Here is a 26340-nt window from a genome sequence, read left to right on the forward strand (position 1 = left end):
GGCAACATAGTGAGACTCTGCCCCTCCCCCCAAAAAAAAGAAAAAACAAAACAAAACTTCTCAGTAAACAGGTTGGTGCTTTGACTAAATCGGCCATTTGGTAGAAAGTAGAAACAGCAAGAAAGGTATACTTCTATTCATGTCGAAAAATGAAGAAATGAAAAAATTAATCCTGCTTATAGTTTTATAGTTTTTGTACTCAGGGCAGCACTTTAAGGTACTAACTATGATAAAAACTAAATCCTCTGCTAGGGAGAACAGACACCACCGCCACTCACTCCTCAAACATAGAAGTACTATATAACCATAATTTAACTTCTTTTTTTTTTTTTTTTTTTTTTTTGTAGAGACAGAGTCTCACTTTATGGCCCTCGGTAGAGTGCCATGGCCTCACACAGCTCACAGCAACCTCCAACTCCTGGGCCTAAGCGATTCTCTTGCCTCAGCCTCCCGAGTAGCTGGGACCACAGGTGCATGCCACAACGCCTGGCTATTTTTTGGTTGCAGTTTGGCCGGGGCCGGGTTTGAACCCGCCACCCTCGGTATATGGGGCCGGCGCCCCACCGACTGAGCCACAGGCACCGCCCATAATTTAACTTCTTATAACTCATATATCATTTAAAGCTTAACTTTGTTTCAGAATGAGGCATTGATGTATAGACAACAAACTTTTTTTTTTAATTTTATCTTTTTAATTCTTGAATCAGTGAGGACAATATTTTGCTGTTTATTGATACAAAACAGCTATGTCCCAGGTATACAAGGGTATATATAAGTCTGTAACATCATGAGCTACAGTGGATTTACTACACAGCATAGCAAAATAGGATTAACTAAAGAAATACATCAATAAGAAAATGCTTTAAAATAACATGAAATCAATGAACATTCGACTGTACAATTTACTTGTCAAAATATAAATGTGTGTCAGCTTACGTATGTGAATTACACTACATCATTCTAAACACAGCCACGTGCTGAGGAATGTTTGAAATTATTCATAAACTACTCTCTAAGGGGCTGTACTGAAAACTTCCAAAAGTACCCCAGAGATTTGGTCATAGATAAGAGATAAGCTTTTAAGGCAATCTTCCAAGTGAATGTAAACTTTTCTGAAGTGGCCTTTCCAGTAAGGAATTCCTGCTGTGACTACTCTGGATTTAGTTATAGTGCAGTTCAACATTTTAAGTAGCACATTGTCACACTAATTGTCATTTCGTAAAAAAAACAGCTTAAAAATTCTGCAATTTAAAAAATGTCTGGGGTGCTTTTATTCGTGGACATAAAGCAGGCACTTTCTTTGGACTTATCTGCAACTCTTAAGTGTTTTCTCCTAATACATTTTTATCTTTAGCTAATGGTGTTCCTAAACTGTTTGCCTTCTAAATACCGTGTGCACGTATTGAGAAGTAATAATTTGCTTATAATTTGTCTAATTTAAATCTTAGTTTAGAATTTCTCTTCATAGGTCATATTCTACAGAAGCATTAAAAATAAATAGTGCTACTCTTTGAAACAGTTTTCGATATGTGGACATTTTTTTTTTTTTTTCTGTCTGTTACCCTTTTTTCCAAGGCAGTTTTTAGAGCAAGTGAACTAAGCTGACTACACTGGAGAGGTGGATACAGGCCATTATGAGAGTCCCCTTGCAGTGACCAATTAGCTTCACTTAATCTCCTTCTTAGCCTTATAATTTGCAGAGACCACCAAGTAATTATCTGGATTCATGTCCTTGAGAGTTGGAGATTTGCTTTGGATGGGGGATGTTTTGCCATCCACACGGGAGATCTGCAGCATTCGGCAGGAGTCGTGTTTTAACAAATACCCTGCAAAAGTTTCCCATCCTCCTCCCACACGGACCATGACATGCTTATTGTGCAGCATCTGAAAGGAAAGAAGAGATAAAGCGTTAAATGCTGAGAATTCTGACAGTGCCCTGAATCATCTCTCAGTTCTAGTGAAATTGGGTGTTTTTGTCTCACGCCCTGTTGTTTTTCTACTTGGTGCAGTGTCTGAGTTAGCACACAGCTTATGAAAGAAGCCTTGTTTTTTTCTACGCAAGTGGATGGTGGGTGAACATTCCAAGCATCCAGCTCTGCTGTGCTGTGGGAGCCTGCGTCTGTGCATAATTCTTTTATTTAATGTGTCTGGACGCTTCTTCCTGACATCTGATGTTCCCTTACAGCCCTCACCACTTCCCCCAGTTCCTGCCTAGGGACTCATATTAGTGTTTATCCTTCCCACTAGGACTTAAAGATCATGGAAAGGTCAGCTATTGAATTATCATGTTAACAGTCACACGAATATTCAAAAGGAAATAGAAAATTCAAAGAAACTGAAGTCTCCCCCAGTCATTGTCTGAGACCTTTAAGGCAAGGTGTTCTCCAGCAGCCAAACATTTATGTTTTTCTTTACTCTTATTCTTTTCAATTACTTTAGAATGACATCTTAAAGAGAAAAAAAACTTACCTCCAGGCCCAGGAGCCATCTAGAGCTCCAGGTTTAAGAAAGGAAGAATGCACAGTTCTTTCTACTTAGTAAAATATCAGTGTGGTAGAAGGTCAGCAGGGAAAGCCAAAGCATGTGACCTCGGCTTCCTTCAAATATGAGAAAGTGTAAAATTAAGGGGGAATGTTGCACAATGACTGGAGATGCTGTTGACCCCCCTCTCCCGCTTATAATTTTATGCACACATACAGGCAGTGTAATGTCAGGAAGGGAATATAATTTTGAGAGGGAGTCTGGTAAGAGAGAGCCCATAAAATCTATTAGAAGTCCTCTTGCTGTGTGTTAGTTTGACACCTGGTCTTTTTGACTCTCATCCACTGGGGATGACTTGTGATCTTACGGCTCTCATTTAGCTTTTGATGGAAGTTTTGGATCCTTTTTCTATATGCCTATGTCCACAAGTTTTTGCATGGGAGTTTAGGAGTTTCGCTATAGACTCAAACGAAGAAACTCTCATTTATATGGTTTACATGAAGCTGTTTTTAAAATAGGATAACTTAAAAGGTAATGTGAAAATTAATTAAATGTAATTAATGACAATCATTAAAACTATTAGACTCAATAATTAAATTAGTAGTAACTCTAGTGTTTTTTCTCATTTAGAAAGTTAGATTTTAAATTAAGTGGTCTTTCAGCTAGAAGTCTTTAAAGATATTTTAGAATCAGAATCTACTCATTAAATAAAATCTCAAGGAGAACAAACACATAGAAAACAGACACAGAGAGTTAGTATTTAGCCAGTAACTACTTTGACTTTCCTTGGCACCGAGTCGTGGTACAGGTGAGGATACTGAGGACCCAGATTTCCGGACTCCAGCATATTGCTTTTCTCATAACAATTGTGGAATAAAATCTTAAAGAATAACATCTACCAGAGATTTGATAATTGATCTGCACATTCCCATTCCCACAAGTCTCTGTTTCTCTACTGCCTATTTAGAAGTCACTCGGATAGAACTGTACAAACATTTCATTGAGCAGTGTCAAAACTGCACTTTGCGTCTTTCTCCCACTTTGCCTATTGTTGAAATTGTGGCACCTCCCAGCGCTGCACATTACAGAGCTCTTGCCTCCGGACATTCTGAATGTCCCTGGCAGAGCGCCTGAGGTCACTGGGTTTCTTGTGAGCACAGGCTATTTTGGCCAGAAAGAAGTGCTGGTCAGAATGGTTTTTAAACAAGGCTGGGAAACAGGGACAGAAACACTTTCAGCCTGGAATGTACCAATCATTTAGCACATATTCTGCTCACAGATTTCCTAATGCAACTACAGGCTCATGCAAAGTGGATCCAACACGAGACAGCTCACACTGACTGTGTGAGGACCACAGGAATTAAATTTCTGCCCACTTCCTTCCTGCACTGGATGTTGATCTCGGTCCAATATTACACGCAGTCAATAGCTGAAGATTAGCAGAAAATACTTTTCAACTTCGCTAGGTTCACTGTGACGCCTTGGTAAGTGGAGGCTAATGGACACAGTTGTATTTTTGAGAGTGACTTCCCTCTTAGCAGTCTGGCGTCCTCAGGTGGAAGTTCATTTAATAAGCACCACAGCCAGAGAAGGCCCATGTATTTTTTCTGAGCTCTAAAAGCTCTGCTGACGGATTGTGTGTGTTTGCATGGCAGGGAGAGGGGGCTGTTGTTTTCTCATCTTGAAATCTGAATCTAGAGTGATTTCATGTGATTATTTCATCCTTTGCCTTTGATTACAGTTCTGTAGGTGATCACTGGAGAGATGTTTTTCTCCAAAGGTGTAAGCTGACCATCCTCCCACTACCAAATTTTTCAAAAAACACAGTGAACAGATAATATATTATATACTTACATTAAAAAAAATCACAAAATTAGAAAGAGTATTTTCCCTTTTAGAAACAGATATAACTTCCTATAAAACATTTTATGGACACCTTAAGAATTGGGACCCTGCTAATACTAAAATCAGATTATCAGGCGTTCCTTTCTCCTGAAGGATTCCTATTAGGTCTCAGCCTTGGAAGGTTTGTTTGGTTTGCCTAATAATTGCAAGGACAGGTTTGTTTGTTTTTTTTTCTCTCATCTTTCCTATGACCCAGTAACAGCTCTGAAGCTTGGGTCATTTTAAATTCTCAGAACGATTAAATACTTCTCTCTCGCTTTAGAGCCAGGCTTTTTAAATTTTGTATTCCCAATTTATATTAAAAACTAAAAAAATTCATACCTAAATTCTCTAACAGCTTTCACTGAGTGCTTATTAGACAAAGACCTGAGCATCGTGATCAATGTATTTATCCATAATACTTAAACCAAAAACTATCTCCATCTTCAAAGAAAAAAATTGAATTCATATTGAAAAGGGGTAATTGTGGAATCCATTACCTTTCCTCATGCCTTATTTTGGCTACTCTTGGGAGCTGGGAGAGTTTTAGGTTGATACTAGTTTTCCACAGCAAACCTTAGAAATAACATGTCCCCTAAGGCCTTGTGAGACAGGTGGCCATGCCTGAGGATATACTCAAGAAGATAGACTTTTCAATTCTGAAACATTCTTGCTCAAATCTCAGACATGAGATGAGTAACCTGTAATTTGCAAAAAACAAAAGCTGTTGGTCAAACTTGGCAATGCTTTCAAGTGTGGGATTAAGGCATTAGGGTCATACCAAAGATAACAAGTGTTCACAAGGATGTGGAGAAAGGGAACCCTTATGTACTTTTTGTAGACATGTAAATTAGTTGAACCATTATGGAAAACTATATGAAAGTTCTTCAAAATATAATAGCAAGATAATATGATGCAGCAATCCCAATATATACTGGGTATATATCCAAAGGAAATGAAATTAGTATGCTGGAGAGATATCTGTACTCCCATGGTAGCATTATTGACAATACCTAAGACATGGAATCCACCTCAGTGTTCACCAGCGGATGAATCAATAAAGAGAATGTGCTATGTATACTCAACAGAATATTATTCAGCCATAAAAAAAGAAATCCTTTTGTTTCCAACAGCATGGGTGAAATAGGCCCAATACAGAAAGACAAATATTGCTTGATGTGTGTCACATATTTAATCTCATAGAAGCAGAGAGAAGAATAGTGGTTACACAAGACTGCAAAGTTGGTGGGGGAAGGTGCTGGGGAAATGTTGGTCAAGGGCTATAATTAAAGTTCTATCGAAGGAATACATTCAAGAGATCTGCTGTGCAGCATGGTGAGCATAGTTAAGACAGATACACTGTGTTTTTTAAAAAATGCAAAGAGAAGATATTACATATTCTTGCAACAAAATGATAAATGTGAGAGTGAATACATTCATCAATTAGATGCATTTAACCCTTCCACAATGTGCTTATACTTCAAAGCATTCTGTGGTACATGATGAATACATATAATTTTATCTGTCAATTTAAAAATAAATGAAGAAATAAATAGAAAGTGATTCATATATGAAGTCCTTAAAAAAAGACATTGGGATCTTAGACGGTTATAATTCTGACAATAGAGATTTAAATTCCAAGCTTTTTGTTTTATGTTATTTTATTTTGGTATGTGAATAGTCTCAGAAACATAGATAATTTAATACCCTCCCATCTCCATAAACAAAATCCCTACCCTTAATGTAAAGACAAACTAACCTGCTATAAACCAAATTATTCTGAACTCTTTCCTCCCTTCCTCTTAACACCTACATTACAATGAGCTCTTACAGCAGAGCTGCTGAGCTAATTTAGAAGGCAGATGACACACTTGATCCAAGACTCATTCCGTCTTAAGAATTAGTGGCTTTAGACCAATTGCAATTAATTCGTCATTCATTTACTTGTTTTGTTAACTCCATTTGCTTTTCCTCTCTATATGCTCAAGTGCATTACCCATTCCTATCCTCATCAGCCTACTGATGGCTCTACCTTCATCTAGCACGTGTCCTCTCTCTTGGTACCTCTACGGCTGATGTGTCTGAAGCCATATTTATGGTTTTCCTCACCTTTTCACCTCAGCAAGAGGTCCTCCTATCCAAGGTCAATTCTTCCCACTATGCTCCAATCCCCGTTAACTCCCACTCTTGCTCTCACACCTTGTCCTTACATCTGAGCCTCTTAGTAGTTAAGTTTGTAATTCATATCATCACTTCTAACTTAATTACCATACAACCCACAGTACACAATGTTTCTGCCCTCTACCTCTTAACTGACTATATGGGGAAAGGGAACCAGATGGCTTCTAAAAGTATCAAATCCAGTGGAGGATCCTCAATCTTTCTTACTTGATCACCCTCTCAAGTGGAGTATCTGAGGATATGGAGCACTCCTTCCATGAAACACCCTTCCCTCTGGATGACCCAGGACAAGTCTCTCTCACCTGGCTGCCTGCCACCTACCTCATTATTCCCTCCCTTCCTCCTTCATAGCTTCCATTTCTCCTACCTTAGTTCCAAAGGATTCTATCCTTTCTGTTCTTTAACTCTAGCCCTTGCCTCTTCCCCATGGTCAAACATCACTTCCATTTGGGACAATTTCCATGGCCAGCTCCCTCCCCAGAGCAGTGAACTCCTCCTTACTGAGTGATGTTTACTTTACATGTGTTTTCACTGTTTCGTGCGCCTTGCTACATTTTAATTGCCGATTCATGGCTATGCCCCCTTGCATAATATGTGAACTCTCTGGAAAGAGAGACAATGTATTTCTCATTTTTGGAATCTCACATGTTGCAAACTCAGAATAGTGTCAACACTATAATCATATGCTCCTTTCCACTTCTACTCCCATGGGTGTACTGACTTTGCCTAACCTATGATGTTATTATCAGCATTACTTCAATTTCATAGATAGAAAAACGGATGCTCCTAGAAGTTAAGCACTAGTAAAAAAAGAAAAAATATTACTATAATTACTTGAATTACAAGGGGTTAACAAAGAAGAAAAAAGAAGGTAAGCAACTGGAAGAAGAGTGCACGACCAATCTTTCCTTCCATTACATCATACCTCATATTATAGAGCATGCCCAGATTTAGGATTTCACACAGGCTTCGCTACTCACCAGTGATAATTTAGTACAGACAAGACATCATTAATACAAGAAATTGTAGTTAAGTAGCTTAAGCGGAGCAACTGTGCTCATTTAAAATGATGGATTCTGCTATGTTCTAATAAGCCCTAAATAAACATTACATTTAATTTCAGAAGATTACCCTTTAGTGGTCCTAGTTATTTCAAAAAATAAGCAGGTTTCAAGTGTAAGTAACAGGGCAGAATCCATTCGTAGCAAGGTCTCTGTTGGCGTAAGTAGGGTCAGGCTTTGATGCTCTGTTCCGTGTATGATCCTAGTGCTCCTTCATTTGGATGCTTCACCTGGTTAAACTTTGTGTTTTCCATTCCAAAAGGTAACACTCTTGACAGGAAGCGCACGTCAGTTGAATGCAGTGATGTATCACTTAACAGGGGGACTATGATCTAAGCCACACATGGCAGGCCATTTGCCCTGGTGCAGACATCACAGCCTGTGCTTACACAACCTGTCTGGTACAGCAGCCCGTGCAGGCTCTGATGCTGTGCTGAGTACTGCAGACAAGTATCACACAATGACTGGTCTTTCTGTATCTAAACATAAAAATGGCACAGTAAATACCAGTGTTATTTTCTTACAGAATCACCCTTATGGACTGAAATGTCATTATGGGCCACAAGCCTGTATTTAATGTTGACTAGCTAGGCCTATGCTGTTGTTTGCTGTATTTCTTCTCAAGCTACACATTCCTTCTAACACTATTTGTTGCACAGTAGTAATTTCTGCCTGTTAGGTCTTGTGGCTATTACCATGTTCTGCAACTGGCCTCTTTCCTCACTGTGCCTCAAAGGGAAGGAGATCTGTTACTGACTTAGGCAACATTTCTCAATTCTGAAAAGAAAAAAAAAATAAATAAATAAAATAGTAATCAAACTCTTATCTCAACATTTGGCTCAGTGGCCTTAATGAAGTTTTATAACCCTAACCAGGGTGTTGCAAACATTTTCTTTCTACCTTTCTTTCTTTTTTGGAGGGAGGGGCAGAGTCTCACTCTGTCACCCTGAATAGAGTGCTGTGGCCTCATCAGCATTCACAGCAACCTCAAACTCTTGTCTCAGTCTCCCAAGTAGCTGGGACCACAGATACCTGCTACAACACCCTGCTGGTTTTTCTATTTTTAGTAGAGACGGTGTCTCATTCATGCTCAGGCTGGTCTCAAATTCCTGAGCTCAAGTAATCCACCTGTCTCTGCCTTAACGCATGGCTAGGATTGCAGGAATGAGTGGCTAGGATGACAGGTGCGCCACCAGGCCTGCCCTCTTCCTTTCTCCTATCACTGACAGGAGATAAGAATCTTGCTCGTCCTGAGGTAAGAATCCCTATGCCACAAAATTGCACTTTTTAAATAATTTATCTCAGAAATAGGAAGAAACACTTCCATATTAATCAAGAACATTTCGTCTGATGAGTTTGTCTGATTATGATGCTTGTCACGTTTCCTTAAAACGCCTCTTCATATGCACCAGTAAAATCAAAATTTCTTCTTCAGGTGATACAGAGTCCTATACTATTAGAACACCTACTATGTGCAAAGTAATCTACAAAATTTCCTGTGGAAATAGAGAAGATACACTGAGGTCATTAGCAGTAGTCAGGAGAGGGTCACACAAACGCCTTACCAAAGCCAGGCTAGAAATCACATCTCCTTTCTTCCTAATCTAGGATATGCCCTTGCAACTGAAGAGCTCTATTATTGCTCATATTATCATTCTAAAAATTAATCTAATACTTAAAGGCAAGTGAATCACCATAAGTGCGTATATCATGTCTGATAAGTCACTATCTTTGTTTTACTGAACTGAATGTACATTTTATGAGACTACAATGTGTTCTAATGCCTGCTTTGTCATATCAATTTTAATTTTATTTTCCTAACATTAAAGGGGAAAAAAAAAAACTATCCATAGCTCATCCAGATACTTAGTTCAAAGGGAAAAAATAAGATGAAAGGAAGTAAGTTAATTCTCCTATATTAACTTAGTACATAATGGAAATCTCATAAATTATAGAAATGATCAATCAATAATTTCTTCAAATCGTGGGGAGATCATTACAGCAGTAAGTGCTCTGGTAATCTGTTTCTTATATGTGATACCAGGATTTCAGAAAGGAGTTTTGTTTATTATTATTTGTTTGTTTTTCTTCTTCTAATAATGTAGATTGGAGAATCAGGCTAGAATCACATTATGTGCAGTTAAGAACCTAAAGCTTAAAAAGATTATTTTTTTCTTCTTCTTGGGAACAGTAATATTAATTAATGTTTAGAATTAATAATAATTAATTATAATTATTAGAATAATAATTATATTATTATATATTCTAACATATTATATAATGCATAATTATTATAAATAATATATTATATAATATAACATATTAATATTATATATAATTATATTATATTATTATATTATATAATATTCTTTAATAATAATATTATTAAAATAATAATTAATTAATGTTTAGAAATAGAAATGATCAACTCACTTTTCACTGACAAAGAAAAATCCTATATTTAAGTAGATCACAGAAAATCCCAGTTTCACTAAATGAAAAAAAAAAAGGTCACATAGGAGAGCCAGAGAAATAGTAAGAATTTATTGATAATTGTTTTTTAAGGTGACCAAGCTCTGTACAGCTTAGCTATAATTTACAGTGCATCTTAGAAGGGTACAGGTAAAACTTACTAAATGCAGAATATAAATGTCTTAACACAATAACTAAGAAAGTGCTGTGAAGGCTATGTTTGATGAAAATATTTCGAATTGTATATAAAACCAGCACATTGTACCCCGATTGCATTAATGTACACAGCTATGATTTAATAAAAAAATAAATAAATAAGTAATCAACAAACAAGCAAAAATGCTAAAAAAAAGAAAACAACAGGAAGTATGTTCTAAATGAGGAGAATTTAAAGTTTAAAACATCCTATTCATATTCGATAGCTTTTATTTAATTTCTCAACGTAACTTTTTTGAAGGTCTGTCTGTGAAATCACACCAGATGTCTTCACCCTCTCTGGATGACAATGACAGATCTGTCTCATTCTGACTTTAATCTCGTGTTGGTGGCCTGGAGAACTGCTGGTCAAGTGCTCTGTGCAGGGGTGTCATTAGACCTGAGGAGGGGGTGCCTCCTCTTCTCTCACTCTTCACTAATCTGCCCTCTACTGCCTGCCTCAGTGATCTTTTGCATGAAAAAAAAAAACCAAACAAAAAACAGTGTCATCATGCTACGGCCTTACATTAAAACCTGTGAGTGGTTCTCAATGTCTGTAGTGTCTTTCAGACATTCTTAGCTCCAGCCCGAATGAGAAATATGACCCATTCTTAGTATCACAGTAAATTAACAGTGTGCAAAGATTCTGAAAAAGCAGTGATGGCGGGGAGAGAGTGCAGCAGAATCTGCATTCCCAGGATAGGAGGAAGAAATATATAACTTGGATAATTTGACAGCAATTCAGTTATCTTTTCTCCTACATCTACTGAAGAGCCCAGTGCCGAATCTTAACCCGCGGTGGGGTGGGGGGAAATGTGGCATACGGAATGCAATGCAAGCGGCCGCAGTTTAAAGAGGACCATTTTTTTTCTCTAGTTCTGAATGAGTAATTGACCTTGGGTCTTCTGCCGAATGCCAGCACCTTATGTTTGTAACATAGCAACCACAGGTTTTCTTTCTTTCTTTCTTTCTTTTTTTTTTTTTTGCAGCCAGAAAAAATAGTTTTTAACAAACTTTGTAGTAACTCTAATTGCTGGAAGGAGAGGGTTTTAACTGCAAGTGGGTTATTTACACTACAATGTTAACTAACTCCCACCCAGAGATGTTAAGGGCAGTGGGAGACATGGGGGATATAAGAGAGAGAGAAGAGAAAAAGGCTAGTTAGCAGGGTGAGGAGGGGGGGAGGCAGTCAGTCTTTCACCAGGGGCTGAGAGATTCTCAGCGGCCACCCCCTGGGTGAAAGTTGGCCCTGGTGCCCCAGCCACAGCTAGTGAGGGCCCGCCCTCCCGAGTCTCACAGCCTCGGGGAGGGGTCAGTCCCAGATAGAGCCAGCCAATCCAACATGCACTCCTTCGTTCTCACAGCCTCCAGGTAGGGCCAGTCCCAGATAGAGCCAGCCAATCCTAAACCTCCTAAGTTACCTCGTCCCTGCACCAACCAACCCCCCAGCTTAGTCCCGGTCCCCTCCCCCACCCCCTGGAAACCCAAAATGCATCACGCCAGAGTATAAAACCTGCCATCATTTCTGCCTCAGGGTCATCCTCCTCTGAGCAGAGTCCTGCCAGTGGTACACCCTGGGCATGCTTGAATAAAGTCACTCCTTTGTTTTTTGCATGTGTGTCTGGTGATCTCTCAGTGGCGGAATTTGGTCTTAACACTACCCCTCCCCCCCCATGCACCCAACAGGAATAATTAACCTGCCACATAAAGCACTTTATGGTAAAGTCATTATGTTCCTTTCCCACCTTCTTTCTCACTGTGCCGGAATTACCACATGTGATTGTGCAGTGTGCACACTACATAACTCTGTTCCACGGTGGCCCTACGTATTTATGCCCAAGCCCCATCTGCAAATTACCTACATCACAAATATTCTGAACTCCTTCAAATCCCCAGGATGGTCCATGCTTTTCTACATGCGGAGAACTGGACTATATTCACCAAATTAAAACGGGCCCCTTCCTTTGGTCATTCAATAAAAGTTTTGTGTGTGCCAGGCAAGATTATTCCTAGCTAAGTTTCATACTCCAAGGACCTAGCATAGTGCCAGGCACACAAAACTCATTAAATGTTTATTAGAGAAATATTAAATAAATGCTTACTAAAGAAGTAAAAAAAAAAAGGTTAATATTAATGTCCCATTGTAAACATCATTGGCTTTGCGAAACATCTATGTATTCTTTATGAAAGTAGAGTAGCAAGTGAAATGATTTCTGCCTTTACTTAGAAGGGGAGTCTGAAAACATCCAGGTATGAATTATAATCTACCCTAATCTCTGTGTAGAGAAACTCTTTGAAAAATGTCAGGTGAAAAAACGAAGCTGTAACAAGAATCACGTAAGAAAAGAGGGAGGGTGAAGAGGGAGGTTGTGCTGAGGATCAGGAAAGAACCAGTACGTGGAGACAGGGAAAGGAGAAAGAGAAGACAAAATATGACTGAATTCAGCATGAATTAAGGATATTATTTTATGCCTGATCTTCCTCCACAAATCCTCATTACACCCGGAATACATTTAAAAAAAAAAAAACATAATAAAACATGGCTCTCAGGAGTCATAAACTGCTTCATAACATTTTTTTTTTCCTTTTCTCTCTTTCCTTTTTTTATTCTAATGCTTAAGGGCTATGAGTCACTCAGCCTAACTCCGGGTCTCATTAAGCCCCTTCCCACTTAATGGGCCGTAGAGGCTCACGTTTCTGCCCAGGCTGCTCTCCACTGGAGCCGTCCTTTTAAGAGGCAACCATATACACCGAGAAGAGACAACCCACCTAAATTCAGTTCCGTTCAGCCTCCTGGGATATAATATGCTTCCCCAAACCTCCTTGTCAGCCCTGTTCAGTGTGTGTTTTTACAAGCCATAATAACATGAGTGAAAATATTGGTTTTAGAATGCAGGCATCTGCTCTCCGGAGGAAGAGTGTTAAATTAATTTAGGGGCAACAGATTCTGTTATTGTCTAATACTATTCTGAAATGGCATATGCTCAAAATCGGGTGACTAGGAATTCAGCTGCCTGCCTGAGGTACCCTAACACATGGGGAAGTAAGAATGCAGGTGTTCAATGGATAGTTTGCCATGATAAGGTCACCTGTTAGCAAGGTAAACTGAGGCACTGCAAGCAATACATGGTAATTCAAAAGTTTGCTAAAGGTTGGGAATACGATTTAACCTCTCTAGCTATGTGAAATTGCGAATGGTTAATCACAACCCCAGAAAGAAAGCTTCTGGATTTTGTACTTTATTGTTTATAAGCATTTTTTATATTTATTATCTCATTTTTAATTTCTAATAGTCCTTTAGTTTACTATATCCTTTCCTAGCTAAAACTTCAGAGAGGTAAATAACAGTAAATTGAGCAGAAGCTACCATCTGTCTTTACCTGACAGTGACTAGTTGCAGCTACCACCAACTTACTCTATGACCCTAAGAAATTGACCTAATCTCTCTTTGGCTCAGTTACTCATGTCTAAAAGAGTTACTACAATAATTCCTCAATCTCATAATTATTTAAATAGGTATTGATAAATAGCATGTAGCAACAATGCCTGGAATATGGTATGAACTTAATAATAGCCTATTATAACTTCAAAATAATAATGTTGCTGTTGTAACACTGTTGGTGACAGAGTCCTTAAATACTTTATCTCATTTAATCCAGGGAGCAACCCTAGGGGTCTGCATCACATCCACATTTACAGAGGAGAAAACCGCAGCTCAGAGGGATTGAGTGAATTTCCCAAGGCCACCTAGCCATGAAGTGACAAAGTTTAGATTTGGTCCTGAGCCTTTCAGAATTCAGACACTGCTCGTTTCCATTCAGCTATATAACCCCCAAATGGACTTTGCCAAAGGTTACTGTATCTGAATTCTTACTCAAACTCCTTCCAAGGGCAACACCGCTTTCCTTTAGGAAAACACATTGCCATTATGATGTCCCCATTGGATCATGTTCTCCATCTCTGCACAAATTCCAAACTCAGAACAAAGGAGTTGCTTGATACATACTTGTAACAATTTACTTGAATTTGAACCTGATTGTTTTACCCATACAAAAATGTGGAAAGTGCACCCAAAGTGCCTAACCCGTGGGCCCATATTCTAGAGCAAAATCATATTAAGACCCTGACAGTCTGCAAAGCTCTTCCTCTGATTTCCTTTCATTTTATTATCACAACTATTGGCAAGCTGGTATTACTGTTACCATTATCTGGAAGGAGAAACACAGCCTCAGAGGGGTTAAGTGGGTAGCTCATGGACACACAGCACTCCAGTCTTCTGACGCCGTTGTGAGATTCATTGCCTTAAGTAATAAATTATACTGCAGAGGGAATGTAATCCTCAAACCCTCATTTGGAGCATGAACTGTTACAAGTGCCTTGAATAGTGAGAGCCAGTCCCCCAACAAGATCAGAGCCTTGAGTCAAACATATTCTGACTACTGGGGCTGGACAGAAAAAAAAAAAAAAAAAAATTCCTGGCCTGCTATTGTTATTTTCCTCTAGAGGCTCATTTTAGAGACAAATGCATTGCAGTAGCTTCTTTCTGGAAGCACACAGGAGAAGAAAGGCAAGCAGACGACTGGTGAAGAGCTCCGTTTACATCTACTCAGAGGTAGGTGTGGGAGCACTTAGGCCAGCCGCCCAGTCAGTTCTCCTCTGCGTGTTATGTAAGGCCTCCATTTTCCCAGCTCTGCACCAAAGGAAATTAAGGAGCCTTAGCTGCAACCTAATTACCAGTGCCTGGCACCATTTCAGATGGGGAAGGCAGAGTCATAGTAAATATTTTATAGAACAATCAGCATAGTGAAAGCAACGAGGGGGAACATGTTGGTGCTAACAGGAGGATTTGTAGCTGGTCTATACCAGAGTGAAACTCAAATTTTTCCACCCCAAAGATGTAACAGCTCCTCAGAGAAGGGAAGCTGGGCTCGAAGGGGCAAAGAATAAACATTGCTTCCACTAAGCCAACAGGGTCACATTTGCTTGACCCGATTTGAGTTTCAGTATCTCTTCAAATCTCTAATGCCAACATCCAAACACCACCTGGCAGAAGCACCCAGAGACCTAAAGTCTGACACCGTACAATGCTGATGTACAGCAACGCTTTCCAAAGTCTTGAAGTGCTTTCCTGAGTCTTGTAAAGTAACAACCTGAAAAACAATTATGCCGCCACTGATTGCAATGTATCTTTCGTATATTGGTAGAACCATTAAAATGGAAGATTAATTAATTATTATTAAATACTCCCTTCTTGTTTCCATTGACAAAGTATTTGAAAACATAAATCTTTTTCTTTTCAAAGCCCCAGTCCAATGAAAGGCAAAAAATAAAAATGTTATCAAGCCACAGGGCAAAGGGAAATCAAGAGGATAAAATGACAAGAAAGATCAACACATTTTTAGATGACAGAAAACAGGGAAACGAGTTGGGACTCCCTAAGACTGAGAGAGGTGGAACAAAGGGACTGAAATGGCAGGTGCCAGAAGGAGCAGCCGGCTAACCCGTGCCCTGAAGGCACCGAACGTTTAGGTTTTAGAACACCAGGTAGCTCCCTTCAGCGAGGAGAGAAGTGCAGCTGTAAAAGGAACAGGCTGTAAACTGACAGTTGTAAATTGGCTAGCCCCCGGAATGCCTCTGCCTCCACCCTGTATTTCCCAGGCCAGCGACTTCGCCATCACGCAGGAGACTGAAGGCTCAGCTCTACAGAAACTGCATCAGAGAAGTTTCCGACTGAGAGGTGATGCAGCCACGGGATGAAGAGGTGAAACGATAAATGATGAAGCAAATACAGTGAAATGTTTGCTGCACAACTCAGAAATCAGTTATATGGGCAGTAACTTCAACGTATGTTTGGAAATTTTCACGGTGAAATGTTAAAAGGAGAACTTCATCCAGGGTCCAATCTGTTCTCACCACCTCCACTGCTGTCTGCTTAGTCCAAGTTCCCCTCGCCTGACCCGTGATAACTTTCAGATTGGCCTTCCAGCTTTTTTGACTTTGCCCCTCAGGTGAGCATCGTAGTGATCTTGTTAGAGCAGAAGCTGCCTCAGGCCATCACTCTGCTCAGAACCCACCTCGGCTCCTCCTGGCCCTGGGAGAGAGCAGCAGAGTCTGCTCAGTGGCCTGGGTTTCCTGGGTGATCCGGGCTGCTTTCCTCCCCGGACTTCACGTCCTGCCGCTGCGTCCCTCATGCGCTGTGACATCCGTGTGGGTCTCCGTGCTATTTCGCAAACCCTCAGGCCCACGCTGGTGTCCTTTCTGTCCGGAATCATGTCCTAAGATAAATGCGGGCTAAGTCCTTGCCTCCTTCATGCCCTTGCTTATACCCACATCTTAGCTTCTCCACGAGGTTTACCCTCGCCACGCTTCCAAAATTGTAATCCTGCCTCCTGGAACCCCGACCCACCTTACCCTGCCCTACTTTGCCTTCTGCACCCCGGCATGACTTTTTTCACTTTCTAAAAAACTGTCTGTTTACTTACCGTGTGTTTCTCTCTGTACAGCCTAATCCCTCCCAGCCAGAGTGGTCGGACGTAGCATATAAAAATAAAGGACAGCCGGGCGGCGCCTGTGGCTCAGTGAGTAGGGCGCCGGCCCCATATGCCGAGGGTGGCAGGTTCAAACCCAGCCCCGGCCAAACTGCAATAAAAAAAAAAAATAGCCGGGCGTTGTGGCAGGCGCCTGTAGTCCCAGCTGCTTGGGAGGCTGAGGCAGGAGGATCACGTAAGCCCAAGAGTTAGAGGTTGCTGTGAGCCGTGTGAGGCCACGGCACTCTACCCGAGGGCGGTACAGTGAGACTCTGTCTCTACAAAAATAAAAATAAAAAATAAATAAAAATAAAGGACAGCCAGTCAAATTGGAATTTTGGATAAATAACAAACACTACGATATTTGCAACATACTCATACAAATGCGTCTGAGAACTCTGCATTTTATCTAGCAACCCTACACACATGCGCACACACACACACCCACAAACATGCGTACACACACACAAATGCACACACTCATACACACACACACAAGAACGCACGCACACACACACAAACATGCACACTCACACATGCACACACACATACACAAATATAAACTCAAGAAAGTCAGGGATCCTCTGCTTTGTTGCCTGGTCTATTCTTATTCTCTATAACACTGCCTGTTTCATAAGAGATGTCAAATAAACATATGTTGGATGAAAGAGGGATTATAGGCTTTCTCACAGGGAGACCCTAGAAAACACATGGGTAACTCAGAGAAGACTGTGATCCAGGAAATTGGGGAACCAAGAGAAGAGCAAGTTAAAAAGGTCCCCGGATGGCAGTGAGGGACAGACTTGGGGAGAGGAGGCACATGGAGGGGCTGGAAATGAAACCGATCAATTAACTGGGGAGTTTGCTTGTGACACTATTATGATGGGTTTTCCCATTTTCCAAGGGGATCAGTCCTTTGATTAGGAAAACAAAATAGACATTATTTACCTTAAGGAGAAGAGAAATTGTTTAAGGAAAAAAAAAAAAAGAGAAGTAGCCATGGCACACTGCAATATTTGCATGGTTATTATAAAGTAAATACCGCATAGTGACTTGACCCATTTTGTGGCAGGACTAATGACATTGAGGGAATAGGAAGAGGCAGGAGTCTAAAACGGCTCCGTTTTCCTACTCCCCTACCCTGGATTTATGAGTACACCACAGAAAATGCCTAAAACTTAAAAACTAGGAGAGAAAAGCATTTCTTTCTTTATTTTAGGCTTCAACGATCTGTCCAGTTCTGTCAGTGGGCTGTTGAAGTGCCCAACAATTATGATGCTACTGTTTATTTCTTTGCTCAGATCTAGTAGAATTTGCTTTGTGAATCTGGGAGCTGCTGTGAACGTGCATCTGTGTATGTATTTAGGATGCCGTGTCTTCTTGTTGAATTGCTTACTTTGTCAATATACAATAATCATCTTCACCTTTCTGTACCATTGTTGACTCAAAGACAATTGTGTCTGACGTGAGAATAGCGACACATCTTCTCTCTTTTGGTTTCCATTTGTGAGGAATGTTATTCCCTTCACCTGGAGTCTGTGTGAGTACTTGTGGTTAGATGTGTTTCCTGGAGATAAGAGACACTCGGCTTTTATTTTTTCATCCATTCAGCCAGCTATGTCTTTTGAGTAGAGCATTCAGACCACTAATATTGAGTGATAGGATTCATATGTGAGATGCTGTTCTGTTCATCATATTGGGTAAGACCCCACTGCTTTGTTTTATTTTTCCACAGGTACTACTGTTTTCTGTAAGTTGTAAGTTTTATATCTATTGGGTGATTCTACACAGCTAGATGCCTAGTGTGCTTATCCACGTACAATGCAGGTACAATAAATATTATTAGGGTAGTGGGCATACTTATAGCCCTGACGTAAATATTATAAAAGCTATCCATATAACAAAAACATTTGTACCCCCTTGGTATTTTGAAATAAAAAAAAAAAACTAAGAAAGGACAATATGATTATGTAAATTAGAAACTTTCATGATAAATACAAGATGAAACTGGTTCTGCCTCTGGGGAGAGGTCAGGAGAAAGAAAGGGGAAAGGCCTTAGATGGGATGCTGCAGGCTTCTTGTTTGGGGGCATAAATCTTATGGCACCATTTTATTAACAATGCAAATATACACATGTATTTCCTTATCAAAAAGTAAAATTAAATTTTAAATACCCAGCTCTTCTACTTAAACAAAAGCAAACAGAAAGAAATAAAATGTCTATGACATCTACGTAAGAAAAAAATTTCTTAACCAAGGAAATTGTTCTATTACTATAAAGCCTTGTTATTCTTTTGCAGACTAGATGGCCTCCTCTCAGACACTTCACTGTATAAAGATGCAACTTTACCTGAATCACTGCTACATTAATGATTACCTTTATTTTCCTTACTATACTTCAGGAGTAACAAATAATGGAAGAGAGAACTCAGACCTTAGGCCCAATCTAGCCATACCCTCCAGTCCATTTCCTAACATTTTAATAGTACTTTATGGTTACGGAATCCTTTTTTAGACCATTTCGTTTTATCCTTTACTGTTACTTTTAAAACCATTTTCCTAGTATACACTATTTTAATTTCTCCCATCACCAAAGCTATCATAATAGCCTCAGACAAGGCCCTGATATGTACTTAGGAACTCAAAGCTTTGCTGTTTGTATTGTTTCCCCATGTTTTATCTCCTTTTTCCTACCAGATACTTCTGACTCACAAATAATTGTAAGCTGTAGTATTTCTCTTCCTGAAACTTGTAAGATCATGATGCCTGGGGTGCTTTCTATTTCTCTCCACACTTTCCATAACTTGATGACTATTCTGTTCTCCGTAATAATAATTGCCTCCAAAAATCTTTTGGAGACACAAACTGACTTCTAACCTCATTCCTACTATAATTATGCTCATGATTTTCTAACTTCTAACTCTATATTTCTTAATTATTTTCAGCCCAGACTATACTAACTTTTGAATTCTTTCAAAATTTTAATGATCACACAGTTTTCATGCTATCTACAGAGCTCACAAACATAGAAGAAAATTCTAAACCAATCCTATTTAACAATAGTTATATAGTCACTTTTGTATACATGGCCTTTTGTAATTCTTTGTTTTTATCTTCCACACAGCAATGATCTTTGCTACCTCTTTTAATAGTTTGACCTCTTTTGCATTCCAAAGTTTTTTTTTTTTTTAACTGAATATTCTGATACCACCATTCATTTTCCAGTATGAGTAGGTAAAGCCTGGAGCTTACTTCCAAACTGTTTAGACTTCTTTTTTTTTTTTTTTTTTTTTTTTTTTTTATTGTTGGGGATTCATTGAGGGTACAATAAGCCAGTTACACTGATTGCAATTGTTAGGTAAAGTCCCTCTTGCAATCATGTCTTGCCCCCATAAAGTGTGACACACACTAAGGCCCCACCCCCCTCCCTCCATCCCTCTTTCTGCACCCCCCCATAACCTTAATTGTCATTAATTGTCCTCATATCAAGATTGAGTACATAGGATTCATGCTTCTCCATTCTTGTGATGCTTTACTAAGAATAATGTCTTCCACTTCCATCCAGGTTAATACGAAGGATGTAAAGTCTCCATTTTTTTTAATGGCTGAATAGTATTCCATGGTATACATATACCACAGCTTGTTAATCCATTCCTGGGTTGGTGGGCATTTAGGCTGTTTCCACATTTTGGCGATTGTAAATTGAGCTGCAATAAACAGTCTAGTACAAGTGTCCTTATGATAAAAGGATTTTTTTCCTTCTGGGTAGATGCCCAGTAATGGGATTGCAGGATCGAATGGGAGGTCTAGGTTGAGTGCTTTGAGGTTTCTCCATACTTCCTTCCAGAAAGGTTGTACTAGTTTGCAGTCCCACCAGCAGTGTAAAAGTGTTCCCTTCTCTCCACATCCACGCCAGCATCTGCAGTTTTGAGATTTTGTGATGTGGGCCATTCTCTCTGGGGTTAGATGGTATCTCAGGGATGTTTTGATTTGCATTTCTCTAATATATAGAGATGATGAACATTTTTTCATGTGTTTGTTAGCCATTCGTCTGTCGTCTTTAGAGAAAGTTCTATTCATGTCTCTTGCCCATTGATATAAGGGATTGTTGGCTTTTTTCATGTGTATTAATTTGAGTTCTCTATAGATCCTGGTTATCAAGCTTTTGTCTGATTGAAAATATGCAAATATCCTTTCCCATTGTGTGGGTTGTCTCTTTGCTTTGGTTATCGTCACCTTAGCTGTACAGAAGCTTTTCAGTTTAATGAAGTCCCATTTGTTTATTTTTGTTGTTGTTGCAATTGCCATGGCAGTCTTCTTCATGAAGTCTTCCCCCAGGCCAATATCTTCCAGTGTTTTTCCTATGCTTTCTTTGAGGATTTTTATTGTTTCGTGCCTTAAATTTAAGTCCTTTATCCATCTTGAATCAATTTTTGTGAGTGGGGAAAGGTGTGGGTCCAGTTTCAGTCTTTTACACGCAGACATCCAGTTCTCCCAACACCATTTATTGAATAGGGAGTCTTTCCCCCAAGGTAAGTTCTTGTTTGGTTTATCGAAGATTAGGTGGTTGTAAGATGTTAGTTTCATTTCTTGGTGTTCAATTCGATTCCAAGTGTCTATGTCTCTGTTTTTGTGCCAGTACCATGCTGTCTTGAGCACTATGGCTTTGTAGTACAGACTAAAATCTGGTATGCTGATGCCCCCAGCTTTATTTTTGTTACTAAGAACTGCCTTAGCTATACGGGGTTTTTTCCGGTTCCATACAAAACGCAGAATCATTTTTTCCAAATCTTGAAAGTACGATGTAGGTACTTTGATAGGAATGGCATTGAATAGGTAGATTGCTTTGGGAAGTATAGACATTTTAACAATGTTGATTCTTCCCATCCATGAGCATGGTATGTTCTTCCATTTGTTAATATCCTCTGCTGTTTCCTTTCTGAGGATTTCATAGTTTTCTTTATAGAGGTCCTTCACCTCCTTCGTTAGGTATATTCCTAGGTATTTCATTTTCTTTGAAACTATGGTGAAGGGAGTTGTGTCCTTAATTAGCTTCTCCTCTTGACTGTTATTGGTGTATACAAAGGCTACTGACTTGTGGACATTGATTTTATATCCTGAAACATTACTGTATTTTTTGATGACTTCTAGGAGTCTTGTGGTTGAGTCTTTGGGGTTCTCTAAGTATAAGATCATGTCGTCAGCAAAGAGGGAGAGTTTGACCTCCTCTGCTCCCATTTGGATTCCCTTGATTTCCTTGTCTTGCCTAATTGTATTGGCTAGAACTTCCAGCACTATGTTGAATAGTAAAGGTGACAGAGGACAACCTTGTCTGGTTCCAGTTCTAAGAGGAAAAGCTTTCAGTTTTACTCCATTCAGTAAAATATTGGCTGTGGGTTTGTCATAGATAGCTTCAATCAGTTTTAGAAATGTGCCACCTATGCCTATACTCTTCAGTGTTCTAATTAGAAAAGGATGCTGGATTTTATCAAATGCTTTTTCTGCATCTATTGAGAGGATCATGTGATCTTTATTTTTGCCTCTGTTAATATGGTGGATAACGTTTATGGACTTGCGTATGTTGAACCAGCCTTGCATCCCTGGGATGAAGCCTGCTTGATCATGATGAATGACTTTTTTGATGATAAGCTGTAATCTATTGGCTAGGATTTTGTTGAGAATTTTTCCATCTATATTCATGAGTGAGATTGGTCTGAAATTCTCCTTTTTGTTTGGGTCTTTTCCTGGTTTTGGTATCAGGGTGATGTTTGCTTCATAGAATGTGTTGGGGAAGATTCCTTCTTCCTCAATTTTTTGGAATAATTTCTGCAGTACAGGAATAAGCTCTTCCTTGAAGGTTTGATAGAATTCTGGAGTGAAGCCATCTGGACCAGGGCATTTTTTAGTTGGAAGCTTTTTTATTGTTTCTTTGATCTCAGTGCTTGAAATTGGTCTGTTCAGGAGGTCTATTTCTTCCTGGCCAAGTCTAGGGAGAGGGTGTGATTCCAAATATTGATCCATTTCCTTCACATTGTCAAATTTCTGGGCATACAGTTTCTGGTAGTATTCAGAGATGATCTCTTGTATCTCTGTGGGATCAGTTGTTATTTCCCCTTTATCATTTCTGATTGAGGTTACTAGAGATTTTACTTTTCTATTTCTAGTTAGTCTGGCTAATGGTTTATCTATTTTATTTATTTTTTCAAAAAACCAACTCCTTGTTTCATTAATTTTCTGAATGATTCTTTTGTTTTCAATTTCATTGATCTCTGATTTGATTTTGGAGATTTCTTTTCTTCTACTGAGTTTAGGCTTAGATTGTTCTTCTTTTTCCAATTCCATAAGGTCTCTTGTGAGATTGTTGATGTGCTCTCTGTCTGTTTTTCGAATGTAGGCATCTAAAGCGATGAATTTTCCTCTCAAAACTGCTTTTGCAGTATCCCACAGGTTTTGGTAGCTTGTGTCTTCATTGTTGTTATGCTTAAGGAAGTTAGTGATTTCCTGTTTGATTTCTTCCTGCACCCATCTGTTATTCAACAGAAGATTGTTTAATTTCCATGCCTTTGGATAGGGTCGAGCATTTTTGTTAGAGTTGAGTTCCACCTTTAGTGCCTTATGGTCTGAAAAGATACAAGGTAAAATTTCAATTCTTTTGATTCTGTTGATATTTGTTTTGTGTCCCAGGATATGATCAATTTTGGAGAATGTTCCATGGGGTGATGAGAAGAATGTATATTCTTTATCTTTGGGGTGGAGTGTTCTATATGCGTCTATCAAGCATAATTGTTCTAGGGTCTCATTTAAATCTCTTATATCTTTGTTTAATTTCTGTTTAGAGGATCTGTCCAGCTCTGTAAGAGGTGTGTTAAAGTCCCCTGTTATGATGGTATTATCAGATATCATATTGCTCAGACTGAGTAAGGTCTGTTTCAAGAATCTGGGAGCATTTAAATTTGGTGCATAGATATTTAGAATTGAAATGTCTTCTTGTTGTAGTTTTCCCTTGACCAATATAAAGTGACCATCTTTGTCTTTTTTGACTTTAGTTGCTTTAAATCCACATGTATCTGAAAATAAGATTGCAACTCCTCTTTTCTTCTGAATTCCATTTGCCTGAAAAATTGTCTTCCAACCCTTGACTCGGAGCTTTAATTTGTCTTTTGAAGCCAGGTGTGTTTCTTGCAGACAGCAAATGGATGGCTTGTGTTTTTTAATCCAGTCAGCCAATCTATGTCTCTTCAGTGGGGAATTCAAGCCATTAACATTTATGGAGATAATTGATAAGTGTGGTAGTATTCTATTCGTCTTATTTGGTGAGAGTCCATTGCTTAGTTTTATCTTTTGCATCAGTGTGGAGGTTAGGTTCTGTCCTTTGATTTCTGAGTTCTTACTTTGCTGCTGATCCATTGTGGTGGTCAGTGTGCAGAACAGGTTGAAGTATTCCCTGTAGAGCTGGTCTTGTTGTGGTGAATTTCCTCAATGTTTGTATATCCGTAAATGATTTGATTTCTCCATCAATTTTGAAGCTTAGCTTAGCAGGGTACAGAATTCTGGGCTGAAAATTGTTCTGTTTAAGTAGATTAAAGGTAGATGACCATTGTCTTCTTGCTTGGAAAGTTTCATTAGAGAAGTCTGAGGTCACTCTGATGGATTTGCCCCTGTAGGTCAACTGGCGCTTACTCCTGGCAGCTTGCAGAATCTTTTCTTTTGTCTTGACTTTGGACAGGTTCATCACAATGTGTCTTGGAGAAGCTCGGTTAGAGTTGAGGCGACCTGGGGTCCGATAGCCCTCTGAAAGCAGTGTGTCAGAATCTTTGGTGATGTTTGGGAAATTTTCTTTTATAATATTCTCTAGTATGGCTTCCATTCCTCTGGGGCATTCTTCTTCCCCTTCTGGAATTCCTATAACTCGTATGTTGGAACGTTTCATAAAGTCCCATAATTCTGACAGTGAACGTTCTGCTTTCTCTCTCTTCTTTTCTGCCTCTTTTACTATCTGAGTTATCTCAAAAACTTTGTCTTCTACCTCTGAAATTCTTTCTTCTGCATGGTCTAACCTGTTGCTGATACTTTCCATTGCATCTTTAAGTTCCCTGATTGACTGTTTCATTTCCTTCAGCTCTGTTATATCCTTTTTATATTCTTCATATCGTTCATCTCTGATTTGATTCTGTTTTTGGATTTCCTTTTGGTTATTTTCCACTTTATTAGCAGTTTCCTTCATTGTTTCCATCATTTCTTTCATTGTTTTCAACATGTGTATTCTAAATTCCCTTTCTGTCATTCCTAACATTTCTGTATAGGTGGAATCCTCTGCAGTAGCTACCTCATGGTCCCTTGGCGGGGTTGTTCTGGACTGGTTCTTCATGTTGCCTGGAGTTTTCTGCTGATTCTTCCTCATGAGTGATTTCTTTTATCTGTTTCCTTGCCCTAATTTTCCTTTCACTTCCTCTTGCTCTTTAAGTTCTCGTGCCTGTGGACTAAGGGTTACAGGACCAGAAAGGTGAGAAGGTTGAAGAGCAAAAAAGGGATGAAAGAAAGGAGGACCGAGTGATAAGAAAAAAAAGAAAGATAGAGAAAGGAGAGGGGGTAGGGATAAGGAATATTGACAAAAAGAAGAGAGGCACAGAAAGAGGGAGACAGGGCAATATAGGTGTACAGTAGGGTACTTTGACACAACCTTAAAAAACCCCACCTTCTGGGGGTTGGGTGCCCAGTTGGGTGGTTCCCTTGAGGTCAGCAGCTCTTTGCTAACCTGGTCAGACACAGTACCCCACCTCCACCAAGTAGAGAGGAAAGACAAAAATGCTATAACTCAAACCAAAACAAGCAAACAGAAAACTTTATGGCAATAAAATTGGGTGAAAAACCAAGTGATAGCGGTAGAAACACTAGCAAAAATGAAGTTGTAGTTATTAAAAAAGGCAGCAATGGGAAATTATAATTAAACTAGAAAAATTGAGAAAGAAAAAGGGATCTGTATGGAAAAGATTGAAATTAAGAAACAAAAGAACATCAACAACGTCAAAATAAACAAACAAAAAAACCCAACCAAACAAAAAAAAAAAGAAAAAAAAATACACAACCAAAAACAAAGCAGTTTGTATATGTTGATGAATATTGTCTGGGCAACACGTGGTCTTTTGGGGTATGGGATGTTAGTCACAGTTCCGATACGACTGGAGGCTGCCGATTTCTCAAACCCCAGCAGGTAGACACCCTAAATCTCTCTTCAGCCCACTTAAAAGGCACTTTGAACTTGTAAACTTGCTGAGCAGAAGCTTTCCCAGCTTTCTCGCTGGAATCGCTGCTGAAGTGGCTATCCACTTACTCAGTGTGCCAAAACCAGTCTCACTCTGCCCCTGAGGGTTAGGGCTGCAAGGCGGCTCAGACCCCACCCTTAGGCTACTTGGTTGCTGGGTTACCAGCTCCCACCCGTTTCTAGCTCTGTGACCCTGAGGGCGGAGCTTGCCGGGGCAGATCACTGACAATGGATCCGTGTGACCCACCGCCAAACACTATTAGCTCCGTCTGGCTCA

At 39.4% G+C, this 26340-nt stretch overlaps 1 protein-coding gene across 10 annotated transcripts in view; it reads right to left on the reverse strand.

Annotated features, from left to right (window-relative positions):
* Positions 1–673: 673 nt before the first annotated feature.
* GAS2 (growth arrest specific 2) overlaps positions 674–26340 on the reverse strand; it is a 140652-nt gene continuing 114985 nt past the window's right edge. For all 10 annotated transcript variants that reach the window (XM_053560881.1, XM_053560882.1, XM_053560875.1 and 7 more), the window contains one exon: positions 674–1884. In XM_053560881.1, the coding sequence (XP_053416856.1) occupies positions 1666–1884 (219 nt within the window). In that variant the 3' untranslated portion in view covers positions 674–1665. The remainder of the gene's footprint in view (positions 1885–26340) is intronic.

Source organism: Nycticebus coucang, chromosome 14, assembly GCF_027406575.1.
Source record: "Nycticebus coucang isolate mNycCou1 chromosome 14, mNycCou1.pri, whole genome shotgun sequence".
In the NCBI taxonomy this organism is placed as follows: domain Eukaryota; kingdom Metazoa; phylum Chordata; class Mammalia; order Primates; family Lorisidae; genus Nycticebus; species Nycticebus coucang.